The 14139-nt window shown below is 35.9% G+C and overlaps 1 protein-coding gene across 1 annotated transcript in view; it reads left to right on the forward strand.

Annotated features, from left to right (window-relative positions):
* The window catches only part of SEC63 (SEC63 homolog, protein translocation regulator), a 55115-nt gene that overhangs the window by 20593 nt on the left and 20383 nt on the right, over window positions 1-14139 (forward strand). Inside the window, exons 5-11 of the mRNA XM_021390279.1 lie at window positions 147-208; window positions 2857-2915; window positions 3659-3709; window positions 6342-6450; window positions 7794-7888; window positions 10528-10660; window positions 11778-11870. Coding sequence (XP_021245954.1) covers window positions 147-208; window positions 2857-2915; window positions 3659-3709; window positions 6342-6450; window positions 7794-7888; window positions 10528-10660; window positions 11778-11870 — 602 coding nt within the window. The remainder of the gene's footprint in view (window positions 1-146; window positions 209-2856; window positions 2916-3658; window positions 3710-6341; window positions 6451-7793; window positions 7889-10527; window positions 10661-11777; window positions 11871-14139) is intronic.

A 14139-nucleotide genomic window follows, 5' to 3' on the forward strand; every position in this document is an offset into this window, starting at 1 on the left:
ATTTTATGTAATCAATAGAAGTTTTTTAGTTTGTCAAACCATCTCTGAAAGATAGTAAAATGTCACATTTTAAAGTTTCCCTATGCTAGTGATTTAAAGATATTTCTTAACTTCTGTATTAACTTAATATCTCTTCTTGAAACTAGCTTGACTGATGAAGAATCACGAAAAAATTGGGAAGAATTTGGGAATCCAGATGGACCACAAGGTGACAACTATGAATGATAAAATTTCTGTTGCTTCTGTGTATTAAGTTTTGAACTTATTAAGATGTGTAATGCCTGTTCATTTGAGAGCACTTCTATCTTAGTATATACACAGTATTTTTTCCTTAGATTTGAAGATAAATCTAGTCAATTCTTTGCACGTAAAACTTGCTCTGGTGTGGTGGTGGGAGGAGTGAAAAGTCAGGAAAGAGTTTACTTTTAAGTTTTGTTTAATTTTTTATTAGAAAAAGGTTTTTTTTTCATTATTAATAAGCCACATTCATTAAGTACTGATAGTGAGTTGCCAGTGTTAAAAGGAGTTATAAGCAGAAAACAGTCCACTAGTCTTCAGAAACATGCCATTTTTAAACTTTTTTGTATTTATAATCAGATACTACTAAGTATGTAAAAATACATTGCTAACCATAATGCAATAGACACGTTTCGAAGGGATATATGTGAGGATATGTGTGTATTTAGATAATACTGTATATACATCTGCCCTCCATTTGCTGGAAATTGTACTGTTTGAGTGTACCTCTATGCCACTGTCATCTTGAAGAATCCTGGTGGTTATCCCTATGATGGCATATTGTTCCTGGATAGGTAGCTTCATGGAAATTATCCTGATGATGGTCTATTAAAATTATGGATTAGGTGAACCAAACTAAATCAATATAAGATTGAAAGTTACATTTTCCTCTTTTATTTACAATTCCTGAAGTCACTTACTTTCGTAATATCTTTGTGACAGTTGTGTACTAGCTGTGAGGAAGAATATTAGATATTTCTAGCTGCTTGTAATACTCATTGCGAGCCAAAGGGAAACCTTCAATTTGATAAGACAGTCCTCCATAGATTGGAAGTCTGGTTGTTGGTGCAGTTTGAGGGATTAAGTCATACTGCGTATCTACATGGAATGAGTTACGGCCAGCTTGAAAATAGTAAATGAGTTTACAGGATAACGTATGAAGGAAAGATGTGCTGGAAAATCTTCTCCCGAACTATATCCATCAACATGGGAAATTCGCTGTAGAAGAAAAAAAAAAAAAAGCCCCCGAATGTGTTTCGAAGAAACAGTCTTTCCCTTCAAGAAAAACGACGGAATCATACTCTGACAGAGGTGTTTCTAGTTGACTCAGGTGGTAGCTGAGTTTCTTTAACTGCTGTGTTTTACTATGTAGGCCATTTCCTTCCATTTCTAACTTCTATTTGTTTACTTGCCAAGCAAGTGGGAGGACTTTCCCTCTTGCTGCAAAATACAAGTAAGATCTTGCTTCAGAAATGCTGTCACCATCAGCAAAATGGCACTGCTAATATTATAGTAAAGCTTTCTTAAGGCCTTTATTGATTTTTGCATCCAGAAGCTATTAACTTAGTTTTGCCAAAGCACAGGAATTTGAGTTAGACTCTGTGTCAGAGTACTTGAAGTGACTAATCCAAAAGCAGATGAGATTTTGGAGGTGAGAAGATCCTTGTGTGGTTTGCTCAGAGGAAGCTTTCATGAACTTAAGGGACTCATGATTCTTGAATGGCAAAGTGAAATGATTCTTTCATAGGACAGCAGTTCACACTGTGAATTTGTAGGTATTCTGCTCTTCTGAAACCTTGACTCAAACTGCAGTGGAATGAGAGTTCTCAGCTTTGCTACTAGATCTTGCGTTGTTGCTTGATCTGAAGGGATGGAAGAAGCCTGAAAGTTTCCTTCTCTCTTATGTAACCTTGTTCCATGCTGCGGTGTGAGGAGCTTTCTCATTTAATGAAATTAATCTTTTCATTTACACTCTAATGTAAACAAATGAATCTGGATCATGTACTCTAGTTTTTAGTTCTGTTCTAGTTTTAGTTCTGCGTAACCATTACAGTTAGGGAAGTATCGTCAAATTCTCTTTCCCAACCTGGGCATTTCCCATAACATGCTGCAGTTAAATTCACTCAATGTTATTTCATTGAACTCTTAAGCCTGAGATGTGTGCTGGGCAGATGTTTAGTTTGATTTTTGATAAAGAGTAGTTTCCATCTTAAGGACTACATAAAAGTTGTGTTAGACTTGTCCATGGTAACTGGTTATCTGAATTAATGGCTGTCAGAACCTGCTGGAAACAGTAATTTCTAAGTACATAGGAGATCATAGTCTGTCTTAATTCAAGGCGATATAATTCACTGATCACTGCAAGTAGTGAGGAAATAATTTTTTTAATTTTTTTTTTTTATACAATAGATGGGGGGGGTTAATGTAGGCCCTGGAAATCTTTAAAGTTGTGGAGTTTTGTTGCTGTTTTTTCTTTTTTTTAATTTATGTGTTTACTGATCTATCTATATTTAAACTGTTGAAAGCTCTGTAAGGCTGAGCGTATAAGTCTTTCTACCTGCAAAATCTTTCTCTCCTTTTTGATTATGCTAATAAATCTTGCATGTCTGTTTCACTGTGATATGCTAAGATAAAATCTTTGGAATTTCAGATGTTGCATTTATAATTTCATTGCATACTTGAGTATATTTCTAATTTGTTTTTTTTTTTGCTTAGTGAAATTTGTTAGCATTTTACTTTATGATAAACACGAGTGATTTTTTTTTTATTAGACTTAATGTGATTTTAAAAATCATTCCTCAGTATTATAGAGTGAATTTCTTTTCTTTCGTCCTACAGCTACAAGTTTTGGTATAGCTTTGCCAGCTTGGATTGTGGATCAGAAAAATTCAATTTTGGTAAGTCAGCTTACTTAGAATGATATTTTAAGATGGCTTTTCAAGTGTTCACCTTAAAACATGCGCCTGTGCTTAATACTACATGTTTGGGTCAAAGCATGTAGATAATAATGCTGACATTCTGGTCCAAATGTGTCTCTGAAGCAAGTTCCATGAGCCAAAAGTAATAGAGTAGCTTAAATCTAACCTTTGAGAGTATACTGTTAATGTGCTTTGAAGGATTTAATTGCAGTGGTAATTAAGTGATGCTGTGGTCACCCCTGCTGTGAAGCCTGTGTTTGCTGTGGTGAGGAAACACATACATAATTACTTCTGCTTGCTGGATTTCTGTAGTTCCATTTGGTTTGCTATAGGTGCTGTAATCTTAGTGTCTATATGCTGTTCTTTCCATTACATTTGTTCCTGCAAGATACTCATCTACCTGCTTGCTCCTTACACCATTATCATTTCTGTCCACTGCATCACAGTTTAGCTACCAACTCTGTAGTAATTAAATAAACCTACCAAAGACTTAAATGGGTGGCTTAAATGGTTACTTACGCTAAACAAATACTCCTTATTTAAACTCTACCCAGCAGATTGTATTATTTTTAGGTCGTTCTTCAGAAATAAGTACAATGCAGTAAGATTGTTTTAACTCGTAGTAGATTTGTGTAATACTGCTTGATCATATTTTGAAATAAACTAGAGTGGTATTAAGAAACTGAAGTGCCTAATGTGATTTCTTCTTTTCTTTTTTCTAGGTTTTGCTTGTATATGGGCTAGCATTTATGGTTATTCTTCCAGTTGTTGTGGTAAGCGTTATCATCTGATTAATATTCTACTCTCTTTAAACAAGCTGTAAACAAAGCTTTCTCGAACATTTGTGGACTTGCTCATTCTTCCCTTTCGTGGCGAGAGAGAGCTTTAATTTTTTAATGTGGGTGTTCTCTTTTTTTATGGAAAGTACGGTTGCTGTAGAGCTTATTAAAAAAATAATAATGCATTGCTGTGATTGAAGGGGACTGACTGTTAGGAAAATAGTAGATATCACAAGAGTTAGAGGTTGGGTTAGGTTATTTGTCTTGTCCTTTCTTATCATGAGATAATTAATACCACATGATGAACTTGAGGGTATATTCAGTAGTGCTGCAGTAGAGCCAAGACAAAGATGTTTTTAGGTGTTGGTACGAGAATGATTGCTACTTGTGGAACAAGTTGTCTCTTTGGTTTCTCCTGACTGCCTTTATTTTCATAGTTTTAATTGTTGTTGATCTTCCATACACTCTGAAATGTCTACTCTTAATATTTTTTTGTGTGAGGAATCAATTGCAAGATGAGTGATATTTCAGGGCTCTGGTATTGCTTCTGACCATTGTCTCTTATCCTCAGAAAATGACTCTCAGACTCAGAAAATGGAAATTCCTAAACCTTCCTGCTCTTGGGAAAAAGATTTTCATTTGAGAAATTGTCCTGGGCTATTGAGAACTGCTTATGGCTTTGTGTATAGGGCATCAGCTTGGCATTTTCTCTTGTCTTAGGGAGTGTTTCTGCATCATGAAGGATGTAGTGTAATAAATTTCATTGCATTGTTTTTCAACAAGGAGTTGAGTAAGAAGTCTAAAATGCAATGTATCTGCCTTTTCTTTTTGGGTTTCAGTTGGCATGTGTTGATGCTTTTTTGTACGCGTGTACTTCTAGTGTTTTATACCAGGTTTATCATAGCTCAAGTGAAAGTAAACATCTGTTCTGTTGTTACGAAAAAATGTCCTGAGCAGGATCAAAAATCAGTCTGCCTCTTCTTGCCTCTGTAGCAGATGTAGACTTCTGCATTCAAACTTGTCATTGTAAATTTCTTTTATAGTCGGTAAAGAGGAACAGTCATTTTTATGGAGCAAGCTATTTTATCATTTAATTCTGAAGTAGACATATAAGATGATTCATGCCTTTAATAGGGCTGTTTCTCTTTTATGAATCAATAAAGAAGCCAAAGTTAACTACAGTGTAGTCATTTCATATCCGAGATAGGTATCTAAAATAAAGTAAGGCTAGTTCCACCCTTTGAATCCAGATGTATAAAAGGGAAAATACTGATACGCAGTTCTTCATAGACTTCTGTTGACCTAAGCATTTAAATAATGTTCTGCATCTGTATGTGAGCTGAGATAATAAGCTACTTCTGCAAATGCAGTTAGGACTTCCAGGGCAGTCTCATTCATGTAGATTTTAATTGGCTATAGTTAATGTTTCACTTCCAGTACCTGTACTTAGTTTGACAAAAAACTTGGAGAGCCTTGGGATTATAATACAAATTATTCTGTAGAAGAACATTTTAGAAGTTCTCTATACTTCTGTGTGAAGGTTCATCTATTCATGGAAGAATCAAAGTTAATTTATTCAAAACCAGCAAACAAACATGTTTTTTATGAGGAGCCAGTCCTAGAATGTTTTCCAAATAAGTAAACTGCAGAGTCCTCACTGTGCTATGTGAGTTAACACTATTGCCTATTAAATTAATAGTAGTAACCACTGGTTACTACTTCATTGCTTGGTACTTTTCACTCACGATAAACTTTACAACAGATGGAGATTTATATTGGATGTTTTTCTTATGTTAGTGAGCTTTGCTTACAGAGAGAATTTTAACGAACACGTTGCATCTTATACTCTTCTATGCCAGTTTTCTTAAATTTATGGAGTACGGACACTGTTCAGTGAATTCTATAATTTGAAGTCACTGGTGTACTGCTAATGAGGGAATTATTGGAGTGTTTCTGGAGGTTTGGGAAAAATCTTTGGTCATCTTAAAGGGCGTATGGCTTAGTCTGGTACTGGGTTACCTACAGATTCCTCTAGCAGAGGATGTGCCTGCCCATGCCAAGGGGGTTGGAATTTAAACCATTCTAAATTCCCCTTCTGAAAAGCATATTCTAATCAGGTGACTTCAAGAGAATTTGCAAAAAAAAAAAAAATAATAATTCAGAATGAAAGTTCCTTTTTTGATATTGGTTTAGGCCATAATCAGCCTAAATCGAATTTGATTTGAATGCTGTTGCACAATGCTACTTTCTATGTAATGTAATCCCAGTGGATTCACTGTTTAGTGGATTCACTAAAATAACACCATAAATAAACAAAACTGTCTATATGTGTGTGTACATGCATGTGCTAGAGGGAATCTCTAGGCTAAAAATTATTCCAGAATTTTTAGCTTCAGAATCTCTCAGATGAATACGTTGGTGCATGTTTAAAATTTGTGTTGGGGAAGATTTTTTTCTTCTTCTTTCTGAACTTCATGTGATCTTAATATATGAAAAACTGGGTAGGCTTAGTCTCTTTTTTTAATTTTGTTTTTGTGAGGTATGGGCTACCTATGAACAATCTTGTGTAACTATTTTGATACTCCATTGTGGCTGACGCTGTGTTGTCCATAACAAAATGTTTCAGGGCTCCTGGTGGTACCGATCAATACGATATAGTGGAGATCAAATTCTCATTCGGACAACTCAAATATATACGTACTTTGTCTATAAAACACGGAATATGGACATGAAACGTAAGTAAAAGGCATCTTGACATGCTGATGTGTTCACCTGGAAATGTCGGTCTGTTGGTGTTAAAGTCCTTTTGCTTTGTAAGCTTTTGTTACATTAAAGTACTGTTTCTGGTTCTTTCAGAGTGTTTTTTAAAACTTCATTTTTTTTGCAGGTGAAGAAAATTTTATAGAGAGATGACTTAAATCACATAGTGAATTTGCTTTGCTTTTGCTTGGTTATGAACTTCACGCTGGTGAGGTATCAGTGCCAAAACTCAAGACTTAAGCTGGACTAATCAAACTGGGCTAGGGAAACAGTGAGACAAATCTGCATGAGTTGGCTTGTTTTAGACATTTTTTCAGGTTTCAAGACAAATGAGTTTATAAGATTTGTTTTCTGTAAGATCTACGGCTGTGGAGCTCAAATAATAGAGAAGTATTTAGAGTTGTCTGAAGCCCTTTTTTTTATGCTGTGCTCAGGAAGTAAATGATAATTGGAATGAAAATGGCAACTAATGCACAGGGAACTTGTTTACTTGTTAGTAGGTGGAATTCACTGAGCACTGCATCTGGGCAACTTAACTTTGAGGTGCTCAGAAAAGAACTTGCTCAAAATTTAAGAATGAAGCTTGAATAACTAGCTGAAAAGGTTACAGTAACTGGAGCAAATGACAAGTTGGATTTTCTCTTTTTTTTTTATGGCAGAGGGATCTGATACAATTACGAGCAGAAAGCTGTCTAAAATATCCAATTTGGCTAATTTTTAACCTTAATTAGATAACAAAGGATATTTTGAGGTACTATGGATTTTCCTAATCATATTTTCTGCGAGAAAAAGACCAATGCGTTATCTTTGTAGGATTTGTTTGCAGGCGTACTTATTGAACTGTTCTTCTAATCATTAAAAGGAAAAAGAATGGTGAATTCTCAGTGTCAACTGAAAAGAGAATGGAGTTAAAAATTTTCCTCTTATCTCTCCCCCGGTATACACGTTGTGGTCCAGCCTCAAAGGTGTAAACTGCTGAGGCAAGTGGTTCTAAGAGCATGCATTAATGATCAAACTGGTGCTGTGATGTTTTCCAGTCCTAATGAAATCTAGCTATGGTTTTGTGAAGACATTTATTGTTTAATGCCATGCAAAATGGAGTCCTGAGTTATCTCAGTTATTTTGTGCCAGGCATTTACTCATGCCAGCTTTGCTCTGTAACAGTATAAACTGATCCACTAAATAGAGAACGTGAATATTCATAGTTTTTGGGGAAAGTGTAGGATTAAGTTTTGTGGCTGAGATCTCTGAACAAATCACTCAGCAGCACAGGATATTGCTGACATTTTTTTCTGCATATCTCCCATTATCTTTGCAGGGCTTATCATGGTTTTAGCAGGAGCATCCGAATTTGATCCTCAGTACAATAAAGATGCTACAAGCAGACCAGCAGACAATGTTCAGATACCACAGGTTAGTTACACTGAGAGAGGTTTTATAACTAACTGACCCCTTCAAGGGAAGGAGGTGGCACACTTGTTTGACCGTCTGACAGAATTCAAGCTCTCAAGCCATCAATTTTGTTGAGATTGCAACTGTATCTTTTCAGAAATACAAATTAGAAGCTAGACTTGATTTAGAATTAGAATAAAGGTATAAAATAACATTAACTGATTATAAAGCTTAATACTGATAGAATCAGTTTAGTATACAACTTATGGGATTGCTTTTTGGAGGAGCAGTGGACTAAATTGTGAATTTAATATCAGTCCTTACACATTTTGTGTATCAGTATAAAGACGTGGTTGCTGTTTGATAGTTCCTTAGGTAGCATTTAGAACTAGAACCAGTTAAATCAGTAGCACAGATTTGGTTAAATATGTTAATATTGAAATAAAATTATAATCTTGTCTGAAGTAATAATATCTTGAAATATTACAAAGATTCATTCATTAATATCAATTCCCTTCTGGTTGCCTCTTTTTCATTTCCATTCTGTCTTCCCAGCAAAGATACTATAATAAGTACTGTGACAAATAGTGATCGCTATTGGAGATCAGGAAATATTATTTATCAGAGACTGGTACTTTGGTTTAAAGCACGGTACACAAAATGCTCCACTTTTAAATATTTTGAGTTTACAAAATGAGGGGGAGTAGTCCCACTGATTTAAACTTTGCATGCATACAATGAGATTTTCAAGTCATAAACATGTTTTCATACTCTAAAGGCAAATAAAATAGACTAAGATATCTCCTTACTTAACTGTCCTCATCTCTTGCAAATTCTTCATCTTCTCTTGTAGACTTTGAGAAGGAGCTAGAATTATGGTTAGGTAGTTTTCTTTTTTTTCTTTAGCCAGCATTTTGCTTGACAGGATGTGACCGGGGAAGATCATCTTGATCATCAGGTCTTCTCCTGTGCTCCTGCAAACACTGGCATTGTGCAAGCCCTTTACATTTGGTCATTTTTCATTTAAGAGACAGTCAAGCCTCCTGTTCCTGAACTTGCTGTTCCTAGTGGTTAACAGTCTTGTTTGTGACCAATTTATATCTGTAGTTTTTGTCATCATTATTCTTGAGTTTAAGTTATTCTTGCTGTGTATATCCTTGATGTATTTATAGAGAGAAACAATAAGCCATTTGTTTTCTTTTTGCCTACGTTTTATTGTATCGGGACAGCTGCTGTCTTTCAATACACTCTTTCCTAAAAGGCTCTTCATTTCCCTCATCTTGCTATGTGCTGAATGGGGTACTGTTCACTGATATATTTTTAAATTTTACATTACTTTTCACTTTGGCTGACCTAAACTTTCCACAGTATTCCATGTTAAGTCTCAGCAGTGCCTTAGTGGCATTCCCTGCATTTCTGTGGGGAATAACTTTAGGCATACTGTTCTCTGCAACTATTTCACATGGATGGATTAATGTAGTCTTCAAGCCTCGATTCTTGTTACTATGCAGGTGTCAACCTTACATTTTATACTCCTGGATTTTGTTCAATTTCTAAAGCTCCAGTCATCGGTGTCATCTGTGTTCTTTATTTCTTAGTATATGCCAATACAAGCCTCTGAAGTATCAATGCAGAGAGATATTGCTAATCATTTTTGATAGTGCATCCTGCTTTTTGGGCCATTGTCATTGTTCCCATTTTTATTTCACCTTTTTATCATAAACCCAATATTCATACTTTTACTAAAACATTTCTTTTCAAAGTTTTACTCTTGGACTGGTGTTACACCAGAATCTGTTTATAAGGAACTTCTTGTTAAAAGATCTTTTTTTCAAGTGTAGGGAAAGACTTGCTAAGTCAGTGTAGCCTGCCTGTTGATATTCTAACTTCCCATTGCGGACAGAGATTTTGGAACCTCAATCTCTCCGCAGGTGACTTGTTGACCTAAAAAGTGAAGCTTCTGGGTTGTCTTGATTCTTATAACTATGAACTTCAGTTACTCAGCTTTGCAGCCTCTCTCTCCAGGGTCTTCAACAAACTCAGGTGAGAGACCTGTTTGAACTGTGCATCTTAGTCTGGTCAGGATCAAGTTAGGTCATCCTGAATAAAGAACGGCATGCCTTTTCCAGTTGGTGCTGTTTGTAATTAACTTAAAGTACTTGATCTTCAGCCTACGAGAGAATTTAGGCTCGTAAACCTCCTTCTTTCTGTGATATTTGAGAGTATTTCTGAGGAAGCTGGCTGGATCTCAGATGAGTGAAGAGTCTTAAGGTGATGCTGTTACTGGTGCGTACCGAGTGTAGTATAAACAGCTAGCAATATGGCTGAATCTAGTAGACCTTGGCAATAATATCAGATTCTAAAAATACTGAGTGAGCAATGTAAATTTACTCTGTGCTCACTGAAGGCAAGTTTTTTGCATGCAAATCTCTTCTCTTCCCTCCACAACTGAAACAAGACAATGAAAGATACCTTTTGACTTTTTGGAGCTGTATTATAAATAAAAATGGCTAATGTTCATCTGTACAGATCGTTTCAGGGAAAAGTTACTTGAAAGCTTGCATGTGTGAATGTAACCTTTTTCTCCTTGTAAAATAATCTCCTCACATTTGTTTTTCTTTGGCACCCAAATAGCCATTTGTTTAATTATTTTATTTTAGCTAATCAGAGAAATTGGTGGCATAAATTTAAAGAAGAATGAGCCTCCACTTACCTGCCCTTACAGCCTGAAAGCCAGAGTTCTATTGTTGACTCATCTTGCCAGGATGAAAGTTCCTGACACCCTTGAAGAAGGTAATGACATCTTTCTCTAATTAAACACTGTTGGAACAACGAATTGCTTGCTACAATGCTCATAAATGTAGTTTTTATCCATTACAGAGTTGCATGGATTTCTGCTCAATAATCTATACCTAGAACCTTTTGTTTTTCAATTTGAATTATCCTTTAAAACATTTCCTTAGCATTTTATCATTCTCTTGATGGCCCTGTAATACTAGTATCCTAGTCATTAATGCTTTTTGGCTGCAGAATTGACTTCATTAAAAATGGCTTTTTTCTTTGTAATAAACTAAAAAGTTAAACATATAAAGTGTCTTTCCTTCTCATAGTAAAGAAATTAAGCACAAGCTTAGTATTGCTCTCTAACATTTCCATTCATGTCTTCCTCCCCATCCCCCACTACATAAAGCAAGGGAGAAATTAAATCTTAAAAATATCAAGCTTCATTTAAAATATCAGGTTCAGTTTTGTATTTTGCAGTTCTTCATGCTTGTGAATATTCAGATTGAAGCATTTCTAAATGCAGTTCTTAAGTTTCAGCCATGACACCAGTGGTTTCTAAGGCTGACCAGATATTGAGATATTCTGTATTTTAATTCAAAATTAAAACAACCAAATAATAAAGGTGCTTTGGTTCACTTTCTATTTTGAAAACAAAAAAGAAAATCTAATCAATTTAAACCTCCACTTAAAAATCCCTCCTCTTCCTTGCTGTTGAGTTATTGGTTGTTCTTAAAACCTCATCGTTCTTTATTTATAACCAGATAGTACTTTACAAATCATTTTGTTTTTTTTCCCCAGATTGGTGCTTCACTTAAAAATCCCACTTTCAAAAATAGGAGATTACCTAAATTGTCTGTGACATCCCGTTGCTTTTTTTTGTTTTGTTTTATCTAATAAGTACTTTGTGTGGGTGTTTGTTTTATCTATTTGTTCCTTTTTGGCAGTTGTTCTTTCCTGTTTTGCTAAGGAATGTTATAGATCTTCAGTGAGAATAAACTGGTATTTCTTTAGTAATAGAAGAATGAATACAAATGAAGACTGAACAATTAAATGCCCATTTCATGTAAACTATTCACTTTTTTCATAATAGAAGTGCAACATAATTGCAGCAAGTTTTGTTTTGCAGATCAGCAGTTTATCCTGAAAAAGAGTCCTGCCCTACTTCAAGAAATGATTAATGTGATTTGCCAACTAATAATAATGGCTCGAAGCCGTGAAGGTAAGGAAAGAAACTGTATAATTAAAAACAGTAAATATCATTCTCTGTTGCAGAACTTCAAACAGAGTCTGTGGTTCTTGTGGAAAACGTAATCTCTGATATTTCGAAATGCCTAAACGCACTTTTTTTTTCCACTGTAATGAAAGAGTTCTCCACTTTGAAGGCTGAAATGCTTCTGTTTCTGCCAAGCCCTGCTTTGAAATCTTGGGTATCTGTGTTAAGTTTTTAATTTTTACAATTTTTACAAAAGCTTCTCCTTGAATGCTTTAAAAAACCCTTTTCTTAAAGATCTGGTCAATTTTTAGTATCAAATCACTTAGTATAAGATATATTCTATTAATTCATCTCTAAATTGCATTCTTTTATAGTTATTTCTCTCCTGTAATGTGCATCAATTATTTTTTGACTCACCTATTAGCTGTCATTTTTTTGGTTTTGTGTTGCTCAAATTTCTCTGTTTCTCTTACTTACATTGTTTAGCCTGCAATGTAGACTTTTTTTCTGATTTTTTTTATGTCAGGTTATTTGCTAAAATTGTTGTTTAAAAAAAAAAAGTAATCAAAATGTAATACATAAGCTTTTCTGATTTTACTATAAAAAAGGAATTATGCTGAAGAGGGTTATTTGCAGCATAAGGACTTGTGTCTTTTTCCTCTATCACAACAAATGTAAGCAGGGCATTTTTAGTGCTGAATCCGTGACTATTATGTTGTCTGCCAAACAGTACTCATTAGCTGGTCTTTACTGGACCAAAACTCATTTAACAAATATTAATAGCCTCCTAACAAGAAGGGTTTGAGGGAAGATCTTCCCCAGCACTGTTGCAAGCACTGCTGGAAATAGTGTTCCGTAACTCAATAAAATGAGAGAGGATGTGAACAGTAAAATGCTGTTTTACTACCCTAAAAAAGACATACTGAATAAGTGAATTTCTATTTCTTTTTTTAATCTGTCTTTAACAGTCTCTGAGACTGCTGGAGACCGAACTTGAAACCTAGAAAGAAACACTCACTATGTTTTCCATTGTGTAACTTATTTTAGCATTTTATTTTTAATGAGTATTAGATGCTCATAGACATTGGATATGTTTTTGTGAAGCTTCTCTGGACAAGCACCATAACTATGCTGCAGAAGTGCCTCCAGTATGTATTTAACAGTGGGAAACCAACTGCATGAAGTTTAACAAGAGCAAGGGAACAAGGCAACCCTGGATATATGTACAGACTAGGGGATGAGAGACTGCAGAAGATCCCTGTGGAAAGGGATCTGGGGGTTCTGGTTGATGGCAAGTTGAACATGATCCAGCAGTGTGCCCTGGCAGCCCAAAGGGCCAACTGTACTGTGGGGGCACCCAGCCCAGCACTGCCACTGGGGGAGGGGAGGGGCTGTCCGCTCTGCGTCACCTCCAGCACTGGGTGTGGGTTTGGGCATCGTGATATAAGAAGGACATAAAGCTGTTAGTGTCTGAAGGAGGGCTACAAAGATGGTGAAGGGTCTGCAGGGTAAGGTGTGTGGGGAGCGGCTGAGCTCCCTGGGTTTGCTCAGCCCAGAGCAGAGGAGCTGAGGGGAGGCCTCATGGCGGCTGCTGCTCCTCACAGGGAGCAGGGGGGCAGTGTTGAGCTCTGCTCTCTGGTGACAGCGACAGGGCCCGAGGGAATGGCATGGAACTATCAGGGAAAGATCAAGTCAGATTTAGGGAAAGGTTTGTCACCCGAGGGTGGTGGGCCTGGAACAGGCTGCTGAGGGCAGTGGGCACGACCCTGAGTGCTGGAGTTCAAGGAGTGTTTGGACAGTGTTCTCGGGTTTGAATTTTGGGTGGTCCTGTGTGGAGCCTGGGGTTGGAGCTGATGATCCCTGTGAGTCCCTTCCAGCTTGGAATATTCTGTGATTATATGAAAACAATGCTTACAAACTATTTGTTTAATAGCTTAGTAAATTATTTCATAAAAAGCAAAGTAGCTGTTTTGGAAGTATGTGTTATTTTTTCTGTTTTGTTTTGTTTTGAAGTTTTGCTAGCTCAGCCAAGCTGAATCTATGTATTTGAATGATGAAAAGCACTTGTATGGAAACATCTTTTTTTTCCTTCCTTATCTCTTGTATATACCAAATATAAGTATTTATTTTTATAGAAAAAATAATCTATCAAGCTTCTGGAAATGTCTTTTGAGATCACCTGCGTATATTTCTCAACTAGCTATTTTTCTTTCCACTTCTGCAAACTGAAGCCAAAATAATACAACCAAAACCTTTTTTTTTTTACTGCAGTCAA

This window comes from Numida meleagris, chromosome 3, assembly GCF_002078875.1.
Source record: "Numida meleagris isolate 19003 breed g44 Domestic line chromosome 3, NumMel1.0, whole genome shotgun sequence".
Lineage (NCBI taxonomy): Eukaryota > Metazoa > Chordata > Aves > Galliformes > Numididae > Numida > Numida meleagris.